General features: G+C 34.6%; 1 protein-coding gene across 4 annotated transcripts in view; it reads right to left on the bottom strand.

The window, feature by feature from the left end:
- Window positions 1-22,334, bottom strand: part of LOC127796630 (callose synthase 9) — a 160,072-nt gene that overhangs the window by 40,701 nt on the left and 97,037 nt on the right. For all 4 annotated transcript variants that reach the window (XM_052328870.1, XM_052328873.1, XM_052328872.1 and 1 more), the window contains 3 exons: window positions 2,260-2,328; window positions 1,999-2,176; window positions 1,724-1,838 (listed from right to left, as the gene is read on the bottom strand). In XM_052328870.1, coding sequence (XP_052184830.1) covers window positions 1,724-1,838; window positions 1,999-2,176; window positions 2,260-2,328 — 362 coding nt within the window. The remainder of the gene's footprint in view (window positions 1-1,723; window positions 1,839-1,998; window positions 2,177-2,259; window positions 2,329-22,334) is intronic.

Raw genomic sequence — 22,334 nt, 5'->3', positions numbered from 1 at the left:
TTTCTTCTATAGCCAAATAGCCACATCCACAACTCCCAGTGCAGTGGTGCTTCTTGAAGATAGTAGGAAACTCCCAGTGCAAGAGATCCAACAACTCTTATCTCCAGGATTCAACTTAGCTCAGATTTGACCTCATCTCCTCACGGTTTTGCACTAACCAACAGAAACCAAGTACTTCTCATCCACATATCTAGATGCCAAACCCATAATAGTATTTTCTGATATTTTCATTATGAATGTTCTAGTATTTCAAGTAGGAGGTGTGCATTCAAACTGAGAAAACTGAAAAACCAAACCAAACTGAGATGTCTGGTTCCATTTAGTTCGGTTTTATACAGGTCTTGGTTCGGTTTTGGTGTGCTGCTTTGAAAAAACCAAGCCTTCAGTTTAGTTTCTGTTAATGGTGTTAAAAAATAAACCAAACCACACCAAACTTTTAAACAGAGCCCAAACTCTTAATTATATATATTTCCCTTTTTTATTAATATTCTGATATATTATATATAATTATATATTATATAAAAAATCTCATTTTTTTATTGAACCAAACTGAAAGAAATTGAACTGAGTGGTTTGGTTCAGTTTCAGTTTTTTCACACCTTCTGTTCAGTTTAGATTCAGTAAATTAGAAAAACCAAGAGGTTCAGTTTCTTTTTTTTTTTCCAAAAACCAACCCATGCACACCCTTCAAGGAAAATCTTTAAAAAGGGAATCCTCATTTATGAATATCTTTTGGGGTTTCTAGTTAATGTACATGTCTTGGGTGGCAAACCTATTGGTTTTCCAACTCATTAATTTAACTAACTAACTTAATTTAAATCATTTTCCAACAAATAAGTACATAGTGCAGCCATCTCACTATCAGAGAGCATGACAAATGACCATTAAGCAAATATACTTGAGCCAAAAGTTGCCAAAAGTCACCAAAAGCCATAACAACTTGTTTTCTATCAATTGGAAGAGGCTAGCAATGGTCCCTATGTCCCAGTATTTCAAGTAAAATATCAACAATGGACAAAAATGGCTTTCATTTCTCAATTTAACTTCAATCCTGATCCATATTTGCTTGTTGAACAAAACTGGTTTCCATTTTTCCAATTTAATTTCACTCCTGATCTATATTTGCTCATATGCTCAAATCTGCTAATTTCCTCTCCTTAGTGTTATTATTTTAATAATTATTATTCCTTTAGTTGGGCATGTTATTCACTTCAGCCCTTAAATACAAACTATCCAAAAGGATATGTTATTTTCAGGATTCCAACTACTACTTCCTCAAGAAGTGGCATAGACAAAGGAAAATAAAAAGGAAAAAATAGAAACAAGAAAATAAGAATCAAAAGAACAAGAGGAGAAATTGCTATATGCTCTGCAGTTTTCATCTCCTATCATCAAAATAAGCATTTCATGTTAGCTTCTAAAAGTTATCATCATCGTTAACTATAACTTATCCTAGTTAGGGTCAATGGTATAGCATCCGTCAACTAGCTTCTAAAAGTCACATTGACAATATAAATCCATGCAAAAGAACAATGTGGCATATTTTACACCAAATGCCCTTCCTGATGCAACCCTTTAGTGAAAGAATGATGAGATAAAGGTCTAACACCATCTTCATATGGAAAAGTTTCATGAGAAGGCGGTGAATGAAGCTAATTGATTGAAAATATAAATCAACAAAAGAATTTTAACTAGAAAGCAAGAAATAGAAGTATCCAAGAACCTTGTCTTTCCCATTGATGTCAGCTTTCACAAGTTTTGAGTAGTATTCTGTTTGCACTCGACCATCCTTTAGTGTTTCAACCTCATCAATAAAGGCAACTCGAAGAGCCTCATTCCTAATAAGATAAAGGTCAACGGAAAACTTGTAAACAAATAATATTAGCTAAATGAATCATTTGGAAGAAAAAGCTGATACACACACAGAGTAGCATACAGTGTCTAGAAAATGGAAGTGAACTGAATCAACCAAAAACATTAGAGTGGCTAAGAACTTGCCTCTGCATTAGCAATGCAATGTCTGCAGCCTCAAGTTTTTGTTCTTCTTTCTGTTTCCCATATATCTGACACGTAACAACATATGTGAATTTAAGATCTGTCTGAGCTCGTGCCTCAGGAGACAATTCAAAACCTCGAGTATCAGTTGCCTCTTTACTGTAAACAGCAGTTTCCATATCTGTCATAGTTTCAATAAGATGAGGTTAGAGAAAGAACATAAAACCATAGACAAATTTACACAGTAAAGCTGAAAGTCCAAACCTGCAGCAGTCATCCTTTCCAGATAGGTTTGGAGCATCAAAGCTTTTCTATAGTACATCATTCCCCGAACTGCATATAGCAGAAAAAAGTTGTCATATAGTCAAGCATCCATACACACAAAAGAACTGTAGACTTGCAATCATACAGGACATGCATCTTAGTACTATTAAGGAAAAACCTAAGAAGAAGTATTGAACATTGACCATAATGGGATCACCAAACTAAGAAAAATGCCATCAGATAAAAACCCAATTTAAAAAACAATAGAAGTAAGGCCCATTTATACTCCCACCCATCTCATCCACAATGCTGAACAAGACCTTGATATTTAAGACCAATAACAGAGACTGTTTGGCTCATTGTTTTTTAAGAGGGCTTTTAAGCCCTCTTGTTTAAAATCTCTCTAAAGCTTTTAATCTATAATGTTTTTACGATGATAAAGTGTTTGGATAAATATGATTCAAAGATATTAGTGTTATAATATGTGTTTGGTAAAGAAAAGCTTATAAGGTGTGAGAAGTTGTAAAATGACCAAAAAGGACTATTACTTATTTGTACAAATAAATCTATAAGAAAGCAATTTTTAGGTCAATTTGATATTTCATTAATAAATATAATTTAATCCTAAAACTATATTTATATATACTGTATTTTAATTTTTAAATCTATTTTAATTAATAAAACAATATATATAAAACTAAAAATATATTTATATATACTTTAAATTATTATATATATATATATATATAGAGAGAGAGAGAGAGGGAGAGAGAGGCGCGGCTGGAAAATTGCAAATGGCAGACAACTGGAGGATGGCAGATTTTGGGCTGCAACAGCACACAGTGGGCTGGATGCCGGATGACCAACAGCGACAGCAGTGGTTGTAGCAGCAATTGGTGGCAGCACTGATTGCAGCTGTGAACGGCGATGATGGTGCAGCAGCGAACGGTCAATGGCAATGGTGCAGTGCCAAACAGTGATAAGTGGTGTGGTGGCGAGCGGTGACAATGGTGGTATGTGCTCATGCTGGCCAGAAAATCAAGGGAATCGCAGATGGAATTTGGAGAAGAAGGGTTAGGGATTTGGGGACTTGGATGGAATTTTGTTGATTTGCATGGTGGTACAATAGTCTTTTTCTCTGTCAACTCACATTTTTTGGTAACTTAAACCATAATTGTCAAACATGTGCCCAAGCATGAGGCGGCGTAGCGCCATGCTTGAGGCGCATGCCTTGTATATGAAAGTGTTCTAAAACCCTATTTTTTGTCCATTTGTCATCATTGATATTTTACTCTTGTGTTTAGTTTTGATGATGAAAAATTTCAAATGTCTTTTTATTTTCTCTCAATCAAAGCATATGGTTTGGAAACTAAAATCAATTTCAAAGTGTTTTGTTAAAATGATCTATGATCTTTTATATTATTTGGAGATTAGCATAAACAAGTTTTAAGATCTAAAAAGAATCTCCTTGAAATCGTTGGTCAAAACAATTCTAAGGCAAAAGACCAACTAGAACATGTTTTTGAAAGTGTGTTCATTTTAGAAAACTATCTCTTGGTATTTTGATATCTAATATCTCTTGGAAATGAAATGGTTTTGATAAATGTCTATATGAATGGTTTTTGATAAATGTCTATATGAAAATCAATTTCTACTATGTGGATTATATGAATGAGAAAATGAATTTTTAGTATATAAGCTTTGAAGCAAGATATGAAAACTTATAGAAGAAATATTGAGTATGGTTGAGAGTGATTTGAAAAACTTGCTTGTTGAGAGTGATTTGTTTCAAAATATACTTTTGATAATCTCAACTTGCTTTCAAGATAATCAAAATGAGGTTTTAAAAGAATCGAATAAGGATGTATTGAAAATTCAAGTTTTTCTAAAGAATAGTCGACTATCAGGTTCATTCTGTTGACTATGCTTCAAAATAGTCGACTATTTTTTATGTTCTGTCGACTATTTTAGCATCTGTCGACTATCGAGTAAAAATAGTCGACTATGCCTTTTGATCTGTCGACTATTTTTGTTCATAAGTTTCAAAAATTTCTTAATATCTCAGCATCTGTCGACTATTGGAATGTGTCTGTCGACTATTGAAATTTTGTGTTATAAAATAGTCGACTATTCGTTTTGTCTGTCGACTATTTCTTGCTTTAGTTATAAAAATAGTCAACTATATATTTCTTCTGTCGACTATTCCTTTTTGCAGAAAGTTCCAACGGCTATTTTTTCAAATCCCAACGGCTCCAAACGGCTATATTTCTCTTCAACTTCGTGGGACACTTATATATACATGTCATAGATGATCAAGAGAAGGCTAATGGATGGGAATGAATTGATTTGAGCTTACAGTTTATATTCCTTTGTATTTACAGTGTTCTGGGCTTTCATTGTTATACTTTTCTCTCCAAGGCTTTATTCTATTATTGTTAATACATTCATTTAAGCCTTGTTTAATCTTGAGAGACATTGTAACTAAGAGATTCATCTCTTAGATCCTCTCATATTCTACATTTCTTTTTCTTCCTAGCTTGTGTAGCTAGAGGGCCCAATTCAGTGGGAGGTTTTTTGTAATTCCTAGTCTTGGACTAGAGGACCTACTTGGTTTAAGTAGGGGGTTTTAGTGGATGGTTTGAAAAATCCTTAGTGAGGAGCTAAGGTAGTGGATTAGGCTTGGGTTAAGCCGAACCACTATAAATCTTGGTGTTCTTGTGTGCTTGTGTTCTTTAAATCATCTTTATCTTTCCAAGCATTCTTTAATTCCTCACTTGTTTCACTCTTGTCATTTTATATGCTTCACGTTTTAAATCATTAAAACTTCAACCTGTATTAAAAAGTTTTTCAAGTTATTTCTACCAAGTTTTTAAAATAACCAATTCACCCCCCCTCTTGGTGTGTGCCATAGAACCTACTGTTCTAACAATTGGTATCAGAGCCTAACTCCCTGTTTCAAGGTTTAACAACCTAAGGAGAGATCCATGGCTCTTAAGGAAGGTTATTCTACAAATATGGCACCGTACTTTGATGGTTCTTATTATGATTTTTGGAGAAAAAAGATTTGTATTTACTTGCAATCTATTGATTTTAATTTGTGGTATATTGTAGAAAAAGGATTGGTTTCAAAACCAAAATCCGTTTGGAGTGAAGATGATAAAAACAGTTTTGTTTTAAATATCAAAGCTATGAAAATTTTGCATCAAGCTTTACTTGAAAATGTTTAGTCAAAAATTTCTAAGTGCTCTAGTGCTAAAGAGATATTGAGTACTCTTGATTCATTATATCTCTCTGACAAGTCTTGTGAGCATGTTGATGAAAATTTACAGGTTAAAAATCCATTGAATCATCAACAAATAGAGGAGAAAGAAAGTTCCCATACCTCTAGTGAAGAAAGCTCAAACACGTGCCTCATGGTAAATGAAGAAGATGAGGTAACCTCTACTTCTACTGTCGATTTTAATGATTGTAATGATATTGAAAATGATCTTGAGTCTAGTTCTTCGTATGCTTATAATGATGACAGTGAGAATGATTTTTCAAATGAAGAGTTATTGAATGCTTTGAAGGATTTATATGAAAATTTTGAAAAGCTATGTTTGAAAAATAAAACTGTTCAAAAGAAATTAGATTTATTGTCAAAAGAATTGGAAGTTTTAAAATCTAAGAATGAATATTTGATTACTTGCAATAAAGAATTTTTAAAGGAAAATGTTTTGGAAGAATTTGAATTGAAATTCTCGAACAGTGCATTAAATGAGAAATGCATTTTAAAAGAGGAGATTTCAAATTCTTGTGATCATGAAATAGGTGTTCAAAATTTTATTAGTCAAAGAGCTAATGTCAAAAGCTCACATTCACACACCTCTCATGATATTAAATGCTTTTATTGTTGCAAGAAAGGCCACATGGCATTTTGTTGTCCTTTTAAAAGGAAATCAACTAGTGGTCCTAATTTGAAATGGATTCCTAAGGGAACTAAGGTGTCTACTGTTTTTAATATTAAACCCCAAGGATCCAAGCATGTTTTGATACCTAAAAACTCTCATTTTAAGAGGAATGTTCATAAGGATAAAAGGAAAATGAATTTCAAACGAAAACCCTTTACTACACATCCTAGTCATTGGTATCATTTTGAACATAAAGGTTTCATAACAAAACATCCACATAAGCTAAAACAAGTTTGGGTTCCTAAGGAGGAGCTCTATGCTAACATGGGTGAACCCAAGGTGGTTTGGGCACCAAAAGCTTGTGGATAGTGTTTATGTAGGTTGTTTGACATCCAAATGAACTTTAAAGAGAAATCTTTATGGATGGATCAAGCATGAAGGAAGGAGGAAGTGGACAAGAAGATCACTCCTCATTTTGCCAACCAAGTGTAAGAAAGATTTTATTAATCAAAATCTTGGTGGTATGCTTCTATCCCTTAACTCCCTATGCTTATTAGTTCTTGATAAAAATGAATGATATGCTTGCACTCTATTATGTTTTGATATGTGCATTGAGTGAGGGAAGAACGAAGTTTGTTGATATATGCTAGAAATACTTTCTTGATAAATGCTCCTATGCATAACCTAGCTAGCATAAGTCAATTATGCGATAAAGATATGAAGTATGCTTTAATGATAATTCATGTGAAAATATCTTGTCACAAATAAAATAAAGATCATAGAAAATAGGATAGAATTTGTGCATAGACTTATTCTTGTCTAGTATAAGAGAAATGCCCAATATAATCCATATCTCAAATATTTATCTATGGCATAATAGACTAAGTCATGCAAATATGAATATGTTTCTATAATCTATCCAAACATGATCTTGTTGAGAAATTGCCTAAAGCTTAAATATGAAAAATATTTGTGAGGCATCCATGAAAGGCTAACAAATAAGTATATCATTTAAGCCTTCAAAACTTGGCTATGTCATAAAAGACTAGGTCATGTGAGCATGAATGTTGTTGACTATCTATCCAACGTGATTTTGTTGAGAGATTGCCTAAGAACAAATATGAAAGAAACCACATTTGTGGTGCATGAATGAAAGGCAAATAAATAAGTTTATGCTTAAAAATGAGGGTTCAACCCTTAGGCCTCTAAGTTTACTTCATTTAGATATTTGTGGTCCTATGAGAACTCTAAACTTAGGTGAAAAATAATATGTGCTAGTTATTATGAATGATTACTCTAGGTTCACTTAATAATATTTCTTGCATCTAAAAGAGAAACATTTAGCCCATTTGAAATATTTTCAAAAGATAAAAGAATGTATATTTCAAAAAGTAGAAGTGAACATGGGGATATTTTGAAATGAACAATTCAAGCACTATTGTGATGAAAATGGTATTGGTCATAATTTTCTAGTGCTAGAACAAAATGAGGTAGTTGAAAAGAAAAATAGATCTTTACAAAAAATGGCTAGAATTGTGCTATGTGACAAAATTCCTTTTTAGTCTAAGCCATTAACACCTCATGCTACATGTTGAATGGGATTTTTATAAAGCCTATCTTAAAGAAAACCCCTATGAGTTATAAACCAAATATTCCATATTTTCATATTTTTGGTAGTACATGTTTTATCCTTAACAATGGTAAAAACTCTTTAGGAAAGATTTGATGTTTAGAGTGATGAAAGAATTTTCTTAAGATATTCTACTCAAAGTAAAGCATATAGAGTATTTAATTATAGAACTCTAACGGTAGAAGAATCTTTTCTAGTTATAGTTGATGAAGTGAGATAGTGTTAAAGATTCAATTCCTAGTGAAGATTGTGATTTAATGTTAATGTTTAATGAAGAAAACATAGTCCATGAAAAGAAAGAACAATCATTTTCAAAAGGAAAAATTTGTAGAGAAATGATATTATTGGAGATCCTTCCAAAGGTATTAGGACAAGGGCATCCATTATAAATGAATGAAAAGTTGCAACCTTCTTATCTCAAATAGAAATATCATAAACAAAAACTTTATTTTGAAACCTCTTTGTTTATATTTCAAAACTTGTCTCTCTGTATTTCAAATCTAAGTTTATTACTTGCAAAAAGAGATTGTCTTTATACGGTTGATACCTCATCGTGCCATTTCAAGGTCTTGAGGTTTAACAAAGCCGTGGCCTTCACCGATGACATTCCTTCATTTGAAAAAGATTTAAAAAATATATATATATTATTCTTTTCAAATTTCCCACCCTCTTATAGAAATTCTTATTTCCATTCTCAAACCAAATGGGTGTTTAGAAAAGGCTAGATTAGTAGCTTAAGGGTATAGTCAAGAAAAAGGAAAAGATCATGATGAAACCTAGGCTCCCGTAGCAAGTCTAGAATCCATAAGAATGTTGTTGGCATTAGCATGCCACAAATCCTTTAAGCTCATCAAGAGAATGTCAAGAGTATTTTTAAGTGGTTATAAATGAGGAAGTGTATGTGGAACAAATTCCCAATCTTAAGAATCCTCAATATGAGAATTATGTGCTCAAACTCTCCAAGGCACTATATTGTTGAAAACAAGCCCCTAAGTCATGACATGAAAGTCCTAGCAAGTTTATTCTAGAGGAAGAATCTAAAAGAGGTCAAATAGATATAACATTATTATAAACCTTATATCAAGGGCATCTTATGAATCTACAAATAATCTATGTAGATAACATTTTATTTGAAACCTCAAACAAAATCCCTATGGAATCAATTTGTCAATCTAATGCAAAGGGAACTTGAGATAAGTATAATATAAAGAAGATGAAGGGATCCTTATGTCTAAGCAAACATTATATCTTCTTAAGAAATTTAATATTTTTGAAAAGCTGCATCTCAAAAGAATTGTACATCAAGCCTAAACAATTATGAGAAATGCCAAATGGTGGAAAATGAGCTATATAGAAATATGATTGGACTTTTACTACATTTGATAGCTACTAGGACGAACATCATGTTTAGTGTTTGCCTATGTGCTAGACTTTAATCCAATCCTAAGAAATCCCATTTTGGAGGCAAAATAGCTAAAAAGAACACTAGTGATCCATGTCAAGTTATGAGAAATTTCCTAGTGTCTTTGTTTAGAAGGAAGTGAATTTCCATTCCATTCTTGTTTTCTAAAAGTGAATCTGTAGTTGCTCAAATCCTATGGATGGAACATCAAGACTATGGCATAAGACCCCACAATATTCCAAATCAAATGTGCCAATACAAATGCTATAGCCCTAGCAAAAATTCAAGGAATCTTGCTTAAAAAGAAAATATCAATTGGTATCATTGATAATCAAAATCTAGATAAATCCCAGTCAATCGTTGAGTTCAAGTGCTTTTGTATAAAGAAGTTTAGATCCTTCATGTCTCTCATATCTATCATTGGTTAAATCAAAGGACTATGCCATCAAGCTCTTAGATGCTTTAAAAAGTTTATTAACGGCATATAGTATTCATGTCTTGAATCATTTATAATGCTATTTTTCTTGTATGAAATAGCTTGATTATCTTTGTGTGACAAATGAATACTTGAGTATAAAATCATGCTTTATTTGCTAAAGGATCATTTTGCTTCTTGAAGTTATCTATATGTAATGATCCTATGTGATTACAAGTATGGCTAATATTATCAAAAGACAAATGCATGTTCTTAAAGCCTATCCATTAATATGTCTTGCATTAAATCTGCCATAACTTGTTTAGATTTATATTTTTGGATGACCACTTATTCTTTGAATATATATGTGAGTGCATGTGGTTCATTCCTCAAATTTATGATCATTGTTATATTTTACTCTTGTGAAAATCATTTGAATTGAAACAAATTACTATTCTATTTTTATATAAAAAATGTCTTTATATCTTAAAACCTCCCATATAAGTTTAAGGGGGAGTCTTTTTCAAAGAGAGTCTTTCTATTTGCTTGAAATGATTTATTTCACTCCTATATTGATCATTTAATGTATATGCCTCTTATATGATGAATGGCTATGCATTTGATCTAGTGCTTTGATTGTTTAAATATGAGTGATTTCTTTGAAAGATATAGATTGGCTCTGATATGATCACAAGTTCGCAATATGGTATGAAAATTCTTTTTTGGCATCTCATGAAATTTTTATATATATATATATATGATGTGCTCAAAAATTATGTTTGATATTAATAATGTCATCTTAAGGGGGAGCTATCTCTAGTTCTTAAAACTATCTTTTCTTGATTATGTTTATCTCCAATTCATTTCTATTGAAAAGATTTTGGTTTAAGGGGGAGATTATTTATTTTAAGATTTGTGAAATCGTTTGAAATATTTTTATTTCAAAATGAAGTTTTTCAAACTCTCGTTAAGGGAGAGTTAAAAATGGGGAGAGAGATTATCTTTTGGTTTAAGGACGAGTCTATTTTTTTAAAAGCCATATCTTTTTGATTTATGACAAAAAGGGGGAGAGATTTGTTGAAATTGATTTAAAGTTTTGTCATCATCAAAAAGGGGGAGATTGATATTTTACTCTTGTGTTTAGTTTTGATGATGAAAAATTTCAAATGTCTTTTTATTTTCTCTCAATCAAAGCATATGGTTTGGAAACTAAAATCAATTTCAAAGTGCTTTGTTAAAATGATCTATGATCTTTTATATTATTTGGAGATTAGCATAAACAAGTTTTAAGATCTAAAAAGAATCTCCTTGAAATCGTTGGTCAAAACAATTCTAAGGCAAAAGACCAACTAGAACATGTTTTTGAAAGTGTGTTCATTTTAGAAAACTATCTCTTGGTATTTTGATATCTAATATCTCTTGGAAATGAAATGGTTTTGATAAATGTCTATATGAATGGTTTTTGATAAATGTCTATATGAAAATCAATTTCTACTATGTGAATTATATGAATGAGAAAATGAATTTTTAGTATATAAGCTTTGAAGCAAGATATGAAAACTTATAGAAGAAATATTGAGTATGGTTGAGAGTGATTTGAAAAACTTGCTTGTTGAGAGTGATTTGTTTCAAAATATACTTTTGATAATCTCAACTTGCTTTCAAGATAATCAAAATGAGGTTTTAAAAGAATCGAATAAGGATGTATTGAAAATTCAAGTTTTTCTAAAGAATAGTCGACTATCAGGTTCATTCTGTTGACTATGCTTCAAAATAGTCGACTATTTTTTATGTTCTGTCGACTATTTAAGCATCTGTCGACTATTTTAGCATCTGTCGACTATCGAGTAAAAATAGTCGACTATGCCTTTTGATCTGTCGACTATTTTTGTTCATAAGTTTCAAAAATTTCTTAATATCTCAGCATCTGTCGACTATTGGAATGTGTCTGTCGACTATTGAAATTTTGTGTTATAAAATAGTCAACTATTCGTTTTGTCTGTCGACTATTTCTTGCTTTAGTTATAAAAATAGTCAACTATATATTTCTTCTGTCGACTATTCCTTTTTGCAGAAAGTTCCAACGGCTATTTTTTCAAATCCCAACGGCTCCAAACGGCTATATTTCTCTTCAACTTCGTGGGACACTTATATATACATGTCATAGATGATCAAGAGAAGGCTAATGGATGGGAATGAATTGATTTGAGCTTACAGTTTATATTCCTTTGTATTTACAGTGTTCTGGGCTTTCATTGTTATACTTTTCTCTCCAAGGCTTTATTCTATTATTGTTAATACATTCATTTAAGCCTTGTTTAATCTTGAGAGACATTGTAACTAAGAGATTCATCTCTTAGATCCTCTCATATTCTACATTTCTTTTTCTTCCTAGCTTGTGTAGCTAGAGGGCCCAATTCAGTGGGAGGTTTTTTGTAATTCCTAGTCTTGGACTAGAGGACCTACTTGGTTTAAGTAGGGGGTTTTAGTGGATGGTTTGAAAAATCCTTAGTGAGGAGCTAAGGTAGTGGATTAGGCTTGGGTTAAGCCGAACCACTATAAATCTTGGTGTTCTTGTGTGCTTGTGTTCTTTAAATCATCTTTATCTTTCCAAGCATTCTTTAATTCCTCACTTGTTTCACTCTTGTCATTTTATATGCTTCACGTTTTAAATCATTAAAACTTCAACCTGTATTAAAAAGTTTTTCAAGTTATTTCTACCAAGTTTTTAAAATAACCAATTCACCCCCCCTCTTGGTGTGTGCCATAGAACCTACTGTTCTAACAGTCATCTTAGATCTTATTTCTTGTTGATTTGATAGCATTTTCTTATATATTGGTGAGAGGCAAACCTAGTGGTATAAGCCTGTGATCTATCAAATATCCCACTTGCTGGAGAACTACTCATGCTTGCATTCTACTTCACTCTTCTAATTCTTTTGCAATTTAGAAGAAACTAATTGCTAAGAAACAAATCTTTTCATAGTGCACTCTACTGATTTTTTTTTTTTCCGTCTCTTCTAATTTTTTTTTGCAATTTGAAAGAAACTAATTGTAACTTTTGTATGTTATATTGTAATTTTTTTCTTTCTTCTAATTTCAAAATTGTTGTTTACAATGTGTTCTACCATAATTTTTTCTTTCCTCTAAACTCTTTGGTAGTTAGAAGAAATTAATTGTTTTATTACAATAGTACTAGTTGTTATTATATAGTTAGTTATTTGCCATTTATGATTTTATGAGTTTGTACCTACCTTCTTATAAGTACATATTGAAAAGAATAGTGTACAAGTATTTTATAAGCATTTTGAATAAATATGCGCCTCATGTGCCTGAGGCTCGCACGTCGTGCCTAGGCCCCAAACACTAATTTGCACCTCAGTGTGCCTTCTGCCTTTAGCAATTACAGTTTAAACATTGCAAAAGAAAAAGTTAGTCCCTCTTAGCTTTTCAAAAACACTGATGAGATAACGTTTAAGTTATGTGGTGTTTAAGCTCTTTAACATAGCCAAACACATAATGTAAAAAAGTTAACCAGAGAACTTAAATGCGGTCAAACTGCAGAGAGGCTCTATTTCCTTTACTAAACAGGATATAACCCTAAGCCACCTCAGCTGTTGCCCATCAAGTTCACAAGAAGAGAAAATTTATCACTCTACAGCATAAGATCATCTCAAATGACATATCATTTTGATTATTCATGAATTCAGATATCCAAAACAAGGTCATAGATGCCATTGGGATAACTGGGTATTAAGATGGACGAGACAAGCAATAAATTAAGGAAATAACAACTCAAAATTTCACTAGGTAAGTTCACAATAATTCATAGGGAGACAACAAGAAAAAAAAAAATGCTCAGGCCTTGAAAGAAGGGAGTGCATTGTCATAAGTTGCATGCAACAAACAATACGAAAGACTGCTGAAGTTAAGAGGCCAACAAGTATAAGAAATGGGTGAATTATTAACCACAAAATGGAGACAGAAACAAAAAAGAAAGAAAAGAAACGAAATTTGGTCAACTATTGAGTTTTGTATAGCTTCTTTTTCCAGCTACTTTGCCGTTCCCAAGACTAGATAAAGAAAGAGAACCATGTTAGGTAGTCATCAACCAGTGTAAAACTCATTGGATCAAACAAACAAGAAGTTTAGACAAATAAAAAATCAATCAGGCATAACCTTTAATAGTGGTGCTCTACAGTGATTGAGTGTAATGCAATATGAGCTAGAGCACTGCATTAGCTCCAAGATTTAGTATTAAATATGCAAGGGTTCTCGCATTCTCATGGATGGATGCAAGTAAAGAGGTTAGTACAAAAAGGGACTGACAGGACAATCTAATGAAGTGGTGGAAGTGGTGATTAGAAGAAAAATTAATATTATGCGTCTCCAAGAGATGAAATGGGTTAGTGAGAAGGTTAAAATATTAACAGAATTTGGATATAAACTTTGATATAACCTAATGTGTAATTTTGCATGCAAGGTTTGTTGGTCCCAGTGTATAGGGCCACCCTGGCATTGGGATTACGTGATGATAACCTTTGACATAATCAAAGGTAATTAGCAATAAATATTAGATATTTCTAACAGGTGTCAAGATTCATTCCCCCAGAAATATTTGCAGAGTTTCAATGAGTTTCATTGCCCTGCTACAAAAATAATGAAATTTCATTAGTCGTCTATTGTTCTTGTTTGTTTTCTTAAACATAAATGTTTCAGTTGTTTTGACGAAAAACAAATGACATTTGTTCCTTAGTCAACTTCCGTTGAACCATTTGAACTAGAAATGGGAAACAACCATTCTATGCGATTCCATGTTGTAAGGAAAATAGGGATGGTTAAAAGTGTTGGAGAATCAATCAACCGAGATTCTTACCAATCAATCTACCATTTGGCTCCTGTGATTGTGGGATTGATTGTAGGATTATTTCCATGTTTATTGTTTGACTTTTTGTACAGATTTGATCATGCTTCCTTTTCTCATAGTTTCCTTATGTACTCTTTCCTACTTTGTAAATCTCTTCTTGTATATATAGGGTGATTGACCTTGCTGTAAAGATATAAGAAACTATTACAGCTTTCACATGGTATCAGAGCAATCTTCCTAGGGCATTTTCCGGGCCTTCATTGCCTTCCATTCCGGCTCCCTTTGTCTCTCCGGCCTTCATTGCCAGCTGTTTTGCCTTCATCGTTCCTAGGGCTTCTTGGTGTATTTCTTGTCAGCCTTAATCGCTGCTGCCACGTTCCCCAGTTCTCCCATCGTTGCAGTTCTGCAGTGTACATCCTTCAATTGCAGGCCTTTATTGCCGGCACTCCTTCATCCTCGTGCGTCACTCATATTTGGCATCACCTCTGTCCGCCCTAGCCTTGGCTGTTGCATACATCCTTGTCTCTCTTGTCTGGTTGCGGTGTCCCTCAACAGTCATTCATCTCCAGCATTGCTCGTCTGTTGTTGCAGCCCCAGAATGAGAAGCTACTCAGGCCGCCATTTGGTCTTCCTCATTTTGTTATTCGCCTTGACATCTCTGGTGAGCATCCAGCAACCACACCCCGGTACAGCCGCCACTGTTCTCACCACTGCCGACAGCCATCCAGCTCCCTGCACTGTTGCAAGCCAAGGGGAACAGCATCGTTTGCTGCTACTGCTGCATTGCAGGTTTGTCGGCGACCTTTCTGATGCTACTCTCGATGCAGGAAGCAAGCTGTTCGTCGCTGCTTCTCATCAGAGACAACTGCAGGGCCTCCTCTGCACCAACAAAATCGCCAGGAACTACCTCTGCCCCCAGTAGCTGCCCTCGCCATCAATAACCAGTCTGCCAGTGACTAGTTTTGCGGAAAAATCTATCCAAACTCACCTTGCTGTGAGTAGTTTTCCCAGATCTGAGAGGGCTCCCCACCTATGACATTTCCTTGTGCTACTAGCAGGGTTAATTAATTTGCTGTTCTATAGTCTCTTCCTTCTGTTCCGACAAGATGTCTTCAATCTCAGCAATTGGCAACCCTAGCTCCACTTTGGCCAATCCTGGTATGCTGTTTGAAACCACTTCTGGGAAGTGTCTCTCAGCTTGTTCCTTTAATGCTAGTACTTCATGGATTCTCAACTCAAGAGCAACTGACCACATGACACCGTGTCCGACCTTTTTTGAAACCTATAAACCTCTTTTGGGAAATAGGGGGATTGCTGTTCCAAGTGGCTCTAATATTCCGATTGCTGTTCAAGGAAACATCAATCTCATCCCAAACATCCCATTAAACAATGTTCTTCATGTTCCTAAGCTATCCATCAACTTTTTGTCCATTAGCCAAATTACTAAATCTTTGAACTGCAATGTTACATTTTTTGACACACACTGTGTTTTCCAGGACAAGACTTCGGAGAAGAGGATTGGACATACCAAGGTTAAGGACGGACTTTACTATCTTGAGGCAGCAAGCACTTCTAATGGATCAGGGCAACAATTGGCTTTCTCATCACAAGGTATCTCCTCTCATGCTACCACTTCCAAGATCTTATTGCAACATTGTTGGTTTGGCCATCCCCCATTTACCCGATTAAAAACTATCTTTCCCACCTTATTCCACAATGTCTCGCTTGACAATCTTCATTGTGAAGTCTTTGAACTTGCTAAACACCACAAAATTTCTTTTCCTTTTGTTAATAAAAGGTTTGCTTTACCTTTTTCCTTAATCCATAGTGATGTGTGGGGCCCTTCAAGGGTTCGCAATTACACTAGGGCTCGATGGTTTATTTCCTTCATTAATGATTGCACTAGAGTCACTTGGGTTTACCTCATGAAAGACAAATCTAAAGTTTCAACTATTCTTCCTATTTTCTGTAAAATGGTCAAAACCCAATTCGGGGTGTGTATCAAACGGTTTTGATCGAATAATGCCAAGGATTATTTCAACCACTGTCTAAATCAATTCTTTCTAAAAGAAGGCATTATTCGTGAGTCATCTTGTGTAGAAACCACCCCCCCCCCCCAAAAAAAAAAAAAGAAAAAGAAAAAGAAAAACGACGTGATTGAAAGGAAAAATCGTCACCTCTTAAATGTCACTCGATCCATGTTGTTTCAATCTTGTGTACCTAAACAATTCTAGGGGGAACCCATGCTAACTGCAACTCATTTGATTAACCGCCTACCCTCTTGATCCCTTGAAAACAAAAGTCCTATTCGGCTCCTAATGCAACACTACCCGTTTGTCCCCATTTCCTCCACTTTGTCTCCAAAGGTTTTCGGGTGCACATCCTATGTCCACCTTTATCAACATAACAGTGATAAGCTTGACTCCCGAGAGCTCAAATGTATCTTCCTTGGGTATTCTAACACTCAAAAGGGGTATAAGTGCTATCATCCATCCTCTCGTAAACCTTTTGTTTCCATGGATGTTATCTTTCACAAAGATACCTCGTTCTTCTCTCCCCAACCTCATCTTCAGGGGTAGCACTATTGTGAAGATGAGGATCTCACTCCAGACACTCGTATAAGCCTTCCCTCACTCTCTCAACCGAGCCAACCTTCTTCACTCACTTCCCTAGGGTCCATTCCCTAACTCTCTCAACCGAGCTAGCCTTCTTCACCCCCTTCACCAGGGTCCCTTTCGTTGCATCCTTCCATTCAGTCAGATATAGACGGGGATGAACGCACGGCCAAATTGCAATAACCAGCCTTGAATCCACAAGAAACTCTCATTTACTCAAGATTCTTTTTTGAATGAAGCTAATACCACTATCCCTTCTCCAATCTCTGTAGAAAAACCAAGTCCCATGATCTCGATTTACCCATTGCATTAAGAAAAGGCACAAAGAATGCACAAAACATCCTATCTACCCCATATCCCAACTTGTATCCGACCATAGATTGTCCTCTCAGTATCAAGCATTTCTTACCTCATTGAACACTATAGAAATCCCAAAGTCCGTTCATGATGCATTAAAGGATAAGAATTAGACACTTCCTATGAGGAAGGAAATGAAAGCACTAGAAAAGAATAGAACTTGGGAGGTCATACCTAGACCAAAGGAGAAGAAACCAATGAGACATAAATTGGTGTTTATAGTGAACTAAAAATCTGATAGGGCATTCGAGAGAGACAAAGCAAGATTGGTAGCAAAAGGGCATACACAGACATATGGGATAGATTATCAAGAAACATTCTCTCCTATAGCCAAGATGAATACAGTTAGAATACTCATTTCTCTTGCTACTTGTTTTAATTGGCCACTGTTACAGTTTGATGTTAAGAATGCCTTCCTCCATGGTGACTTGGAAGAGGAATTTTATATGGAGCCTCCACTTGGTTTCGAAGAACTGTTTAGAGATAATAAGGTGTGTTGTTTGAAAAAGCCTTGTATGGGCTAAAACAGTTTCCAGGGGTGTGGTTTGGAGGATTTACAAAGACAATGAGACAAATGAAATATAAACAGAGTCAGGGAGATCATACCTTATTCATAAAGCATAATGGAGAAGGTAAGATCACAACCTTATTGGTTTATATTGTTGATATTATTATCACAAGGAATGATGATGCTGAAAGACTTGCTTTAAGGGAACATCTGGCATGAGATTTTGAAATTAAAGACCTTGGGAAGCTAAGATACTTTCTAGGAATTGAAGTAACCTACCCCAAGAACAGTATATTCCTATCCCAAAGGAAGTATATTTTGGACCTGTTGAAGGAAATAGGGAAACTTAACCGCAAGGCAACAAGTTCTACCATTAACCCAAATCACATAATAGGATCAAAAGATGGAGGTGGCACATTTAATAAAGGCAGTTATCAAATATTGGTTGGCAAATTAATATATTTGTCTCACATCAGGCCCGATATTACTTACTCCATGGGAATTTATGCATGATCCAAGGGTAGAACACCTACAGGTTGTAAACCACATCCTACATTACTTAAAAGCAATTCCAGGAAAAAGAATCATTTTTCAGAACAATGGTGGTATGACTCTAGAAGCCTATTCCGACGTTGACTACACAGGTTCACCTATGGACAGACGATCTCCATTAGGTTATTGTACATTACTAACAGGAAACTTGGTCACATGAAGGAGTAAAAAACAAAGTGTGGTTGCCAGATCAAGCGCTAAGGCAGAATTTAGAGCTATGGCTCACGGAGTATGTGAACTTCTATGGCTAAGAATTATTTTAAACGATCTCAACATCAGATCAGAGGGGACAATGAAACTATATTGTGATAATAAGTCTGCTATCAGTATTGCTCACAATCCAATCCAACATAATCGTACCAAACATATAGAGGTCGATAGACATTTTATCAATGAAAAATTGGAGAGTGGCTTAATAACTACTCCTTATATGCCAACACAAAACCAACTAGCTGACATCCTAACCAAAGGTCTTCCACCAGCAAGATTTTAGGAGATCACATGCAAGTTGGGAATGGTCAACAACAAATATTCTCTAGCTTGAGAGGGAGTGTTGGAGAATCAACCAACCGAGATTCTTACCAATCAATCTACTATTTGGCTCCTATGATTGTGGGATTGATTGTAGGATTATTTCCATATTTATTGTTTGACTTTTTGTATAGATTTGATTATGCTTTGTTTTCTCATAGTTTCCTTGTGTACTCTTGCCTACTTTGTAAATCTCTTCTTGTATATATAGTGATTGACCCTGCTGTAAAGATATAAGAAACTATTAAAGCTTTCACAAAAAGCATAAAAATAATAGGGTAGTTGAATTAGAAAGTGTTTCCAATAGTATATAAATTTTTTAAAATCTCTTTATATTTAAAAGAAAAGTTTTATTGAATAGTTATAAGATCAGATCTTCTGTTGTATAGCAGAAATATAACATCAGAATCATGTAAAGGATATAAGATGTCGGTAGTAGGCTGTAATTTGTGCTTTTAGTTACAGCTGATTGTTTGTTATATTTGTTGTAATGATTAGTTAGACAGTTAGGCAGCGTCTCATTAATTTGTTGTATATAAGGATCAGTTTGATTTCAGTTTGAATTATTCATTCTGTTTTGAATAAAAATCTCTCGAGGTACTTTTCATCTCTTGCGTTTTCTTTCTATTCCAACTGTGAAACTATTGTTTCATGGTATCAGAGCCAAGCGACTATCGTCAATGGCTTCAAATCGTGATTCCAGTCCGTCCTCCACATCGATACCTAACTCCTCTTCTGCATTGTCGTCAGCGTCCCAATCCGACTTTACAGCAGTAGCGAAATCGTTTAACTATGTTCCAATCAAACTCGATTCTGGAAATTATCTGTTCTAGAAAGCTCAGATATTGGCTACGATCAGAGCATTCGACTTGCTTCCATACATCAACAAGTCTCCAGCTCTGTCGAAGTACATATGCGATTCAGAAACTTCCCATCGTGAGGCTGAGGTTGTGAATCCTGAATATCTAAATTGGATAAGATCAGATCAATTACTTTTAGGCTGGTTGTTTTCTACTATCGATAAAGAAGTTTTGGCACAAGTTATTCATTGTGAAACTTCTGCTGAAGTTTGGAGTGTTCTTGAAAATCTTTATTCACAACAAACTGTAGCCAAATCCTTCCAATTGAAACAACAGCTTAGATCTATGAAGAAGAATGATTTGTCTATAAATGATTACATGCTGAAAATCAAAACAATAGGACATGCCTTAGCTGCAATCGGAGAACCTTTAAACAACAAAGAATTACTGATGGCTATATTACATGGATTGGACAGTGATTATGAGACAATTGTGAGTGTTGTTACATATCAAATGGATGAAATAAATTTAGAAAAGGTTCAATACTTGTTATTGATGCATGAACAAAGGTTTGCTGCTAAGGATGTGTCTAATTCTTCTGTTTCTGGCTTTGATTCTATAAATGTGAATCTAGCCTCTCAGTGGTCTAAAAATGAAAGTGGAGTGAGTAGAGGAGGCTCAAATAGAGGAGGTTCCTTTGGAGGAGGTAATTCTAGAGGAGGACGAGGATGTGGTAGATTTTTAGGCAGAAGGTTTTACTGTCAATTATGTGGGAAGCCTGGTCATTTTGCTGACCGGTGATATCATAGATTTGATCAGAATTTTCAGAGAAATTTTCCTTCTCAAAATTTTGGTGGTTCACAATTTGATAGAGGAAATGGTGTGCCGTAGTCTGGTTCTCAGTCATTTCTAGCTCATTCCATAGGTTCTAATGAAGCCTACTTGACTGAGATAGGGTCTGATCCAGGAACTTATTATGACTATTTGCCTCAGTCTCCAGAAACCTCTCAATTTTCTTCTGCATCATCCTATCATAGTGATCCTTCTTGGATTGTAGACTCCGGAGCCACAAATCACATTACCTCGAATCTTAGCAATCTTTCTCTTCACTCTCCTTACAGTGGAAATGACAAGGTTGCAGTTGGCAATGGTAAGAAACTTTCTATTTCTAACATTGGCCTTAGTCCATTGTATACACAAACTACTCCCAAGTCTTTCATTTCTTTGTCTAATGTTCTTCATGTTCCACACATGAAAAAGAATCTCATTAGTGTCTCTCAGCTTACTAAAGATCACAATTTAATTACTGAATTTCATTCTGATTCTTGTTTTCTTAAGGACAAGGGATCCGGACAAGTGCTAATTCGAGGGATACTTAAAGATGGTCTTTATCAGTTACTTCAGCATTTGATCATGCTGGTGCTAAAGCTGTTTTTGCTGTTGAGTCAAGGACACCAGCCTCTAGTGTTAATTCTGCACATGTTGTTTCTTCAAATAAATGTAAAGGACAAAATTTATCCTCTTTGTCCAATTTGTCTTCTTTTCATGTATCTTCAAATGTTCCTAAAATTGGTCAGCAGTGGCATGCCAAGTTAGGACATCCCTCATCTCGTATTCTTTAGTTGATATTGAATAAAATTGGTGTTCCTTGTTCAAATTTGAATCTCTCCTTTTGTGATTCTTGTAAAATAGGCAAAATGCATCAACTTCCTTTTGCAAATTGTCAAATTACTGCAAAGAATCCCTTAGAGTTAGTCTATTCGGACTTGTGGGGTCCTGCTCTAGTTCTGTCTACTGAGGGGTTTAAGTTACATCGTATTTGTTGATACTTGCACTAGATATACATGGTTATACCGTTGAAACAAAAATCTGATACCTTAGCTGTTTTCAAAACCTTTCATATGTTTGCTGAATTGCAATACCAATCCAAACTAAAAGCTCTTCAAACCGATAATGGTGGTGAATTTAAGGCTTTTATACCCTATCTTACCTCTTGTGGTATTCAACCTCGATTCACTTGTCCTCATACACATCAACAGAATGGTGTAGCAGAAAGAAAACACCCACACATTGCTGAAATGGGTCTTACCTTGTTAGCTCATGCTCATATGCACTTAAAGTTTTGGGTAGAAGCTTTTAAAACTGCTGTCTATATCATAAATTTGTGGCCTACATCAACTCTTCGGTTTAAATCTCCATTTGAGATTCTCCTTAATAAACAGCCCAATTACATGCAATTGCAACCATTTGGATGTGCATGTTTTCCTTTTCTTCGACCCTATAACAAGCATAAGTTTCAATTTCATTCTACTAAATGTGTGTTCCTCAGGTATAGCTATGTTCAAGCTGGATATCGGTGCTTGCATCCTTCAGGAAGAGTATATGTGTCTAGACATGTTCAGTTCAATGCTGATGAATTTCCCTTTTCTAAGTTGTTTCCTAATTCATCTCCTTATTCCCCTCAGATAAGTTCATCTGGTCAATCTACTTCTGTACTTCAGTCTATTC

This window comes from Diospyros lotus, chromosome 3 (genome assembly GCF_014633365.1).
Source record: "Diospyros lotus cultivar Yz01 chromosome 3, ASM1463336v1, whole genome shotgun sequence".
Lineage (NCBI taxonomy): Eukaryota > Viridiplantae > Streptophyta > Magnoliopsida > Ericales > Ebenaceae > Diospyros > Diospyros lotus.
Note: the sequence above shows the minus strand (reverse complement) of the source record. Positions and strands in the feature narration are given on the sequence as shown.